The sequence below is a fragment of the Elephantulus edwardii genome, unplaced genomic scaffold (assembly GCF_000299155.1).
Source record: "Elephantulus edwardii isolate Elephantulus edwardi_28Jun2011 unplaced genomic scaffold, EleEdw1.0 scaffold00048, whole genome shotgun sequence".
Taxonomy (NCBI): Eukaryota; Metazoa; Chordata; class Mammalia; order Macroscelidea; family Macroscelididae; genus Elephantulus; species Elephantulus edwardii.
The window spans coordinates 2553231-2554359 of NW_006399798.1; the positions used below are offsets into that span (position 1 = coordinate 2553231).

Sequence of the window (1129 nt, forward strand, 5' to 3'; positions counted from 1 at the left end):
GGAGTCCGCGCGCAGTCGCCGCCCAGCACCCCAGGACGTGTGGCGGGCGGGCGCGGAGACCCGGATGGCTCTGCTCCCCCCCCCACATTCGCTCTTCTTTTGCTCCTTGTCTTCCTCCGGAGAAGCTCAGCCAAGGAATTGCGAAAGCTTCCTGCTCCGTCCTTCAAGAACCGGACACACCCAGGGAGGGCGCCCCTGGCCCCGGCCCCCATGCCGGGGCCCCGCGGTGCTCGTGGCCCGCTGTCGGCGCCCTCCAGAGGCCACGGGGGACGCGGAGCTCCCCGGCCGGAGCACACTGCTTTGCCGCCAGAGGTGCTAAACTTCACACTCGAGGCCTCTCTGGGGCCTCGATCGGAGGGCTTGTGCTAGGCCGGGACCGGGGCGCGAACTTGTAATCACGGCGTGGCTCCCCGCCATTCCTTTCACATCCCATTCGCGCCGGCCCAGCTCTTCCCGGCTCAGCCTTCACCTCTTCCCACTCCCAAGAACTATGAAATTCCCCCATCTCAAGCGGACCCCAAATAACCTCCGCGCCCCCTTTGATCTCTTCCTGCCTCGGCCCCTGCTTGGCTCCAGGACACCGGGCGTCCCCACCTCGCCATGGAGAGGAGCGAGTATAAACTGGGAGCCGATGGAGACGGGTGGACTGAGCCCGGTTCTCGCTGAGGCCCTACCGAGCAAACCAGGCCTCAAGGCTGGCTGCTCTTCGCCCTCGCCCCTCGCTCCTCTCCCTGGCGCGCGCTTCGCGCCCGATCCTAATTGCCCCGGGGCGCCGCGGGCGGCCGTGGGAGCCAGGGTGGGGGCGCCCGCTGCCCCGGCCCCGATTCTGCCCCCTGCCGGTGGGACCCAGGTGTCCCTGGCGTCCGGGGCGTACATGACGCAATTCGGTGCAACTGAAAATTGCAGTGAATGCTTCCGTGGCCCCCAGCAGGGGTCCCCGGGCCGTGCAAGACGAGCGGGAGCGGCGAGGGGGAGGCCCAGGCGCCGATCCGGAGACTGGGGGGGCCGCTGGCAACAATGTCTCCATCGTGTCACCCCCGCCCCTAGGCGACACACCTCTCTACCCGGGCCTCGCTCGCTCCCGCAGCCTCCCCAGCCCGGCTCGCAGCTCCCTCCCCTGCACCGCGGC

General features: G+C 69.3%; 1 protein-coding gene across 1 annotated transcript in view; it reads left to right on the forward strand.

Annotated features, from left to right (window-relative positions):
* Positions 1-210: 210 nt before the first annotated feature.
* Positions 211-1129, forward strand: part of CBX4 (chromobox homolog 4) — a 6452-nt gene continuing 5533 nt past the window's right edge. Inside the window, exons 1-2 of the mRNA XM_006886335.1 lie at positions 211-362; positions 487-879. Coding sequence (XP_006886397.1) covers positions 211-362; positions 487-879 — 545 coding nt within the window. The remainder of the gene's footprint in view (positions 363-486; positions 880-1129) is intronic.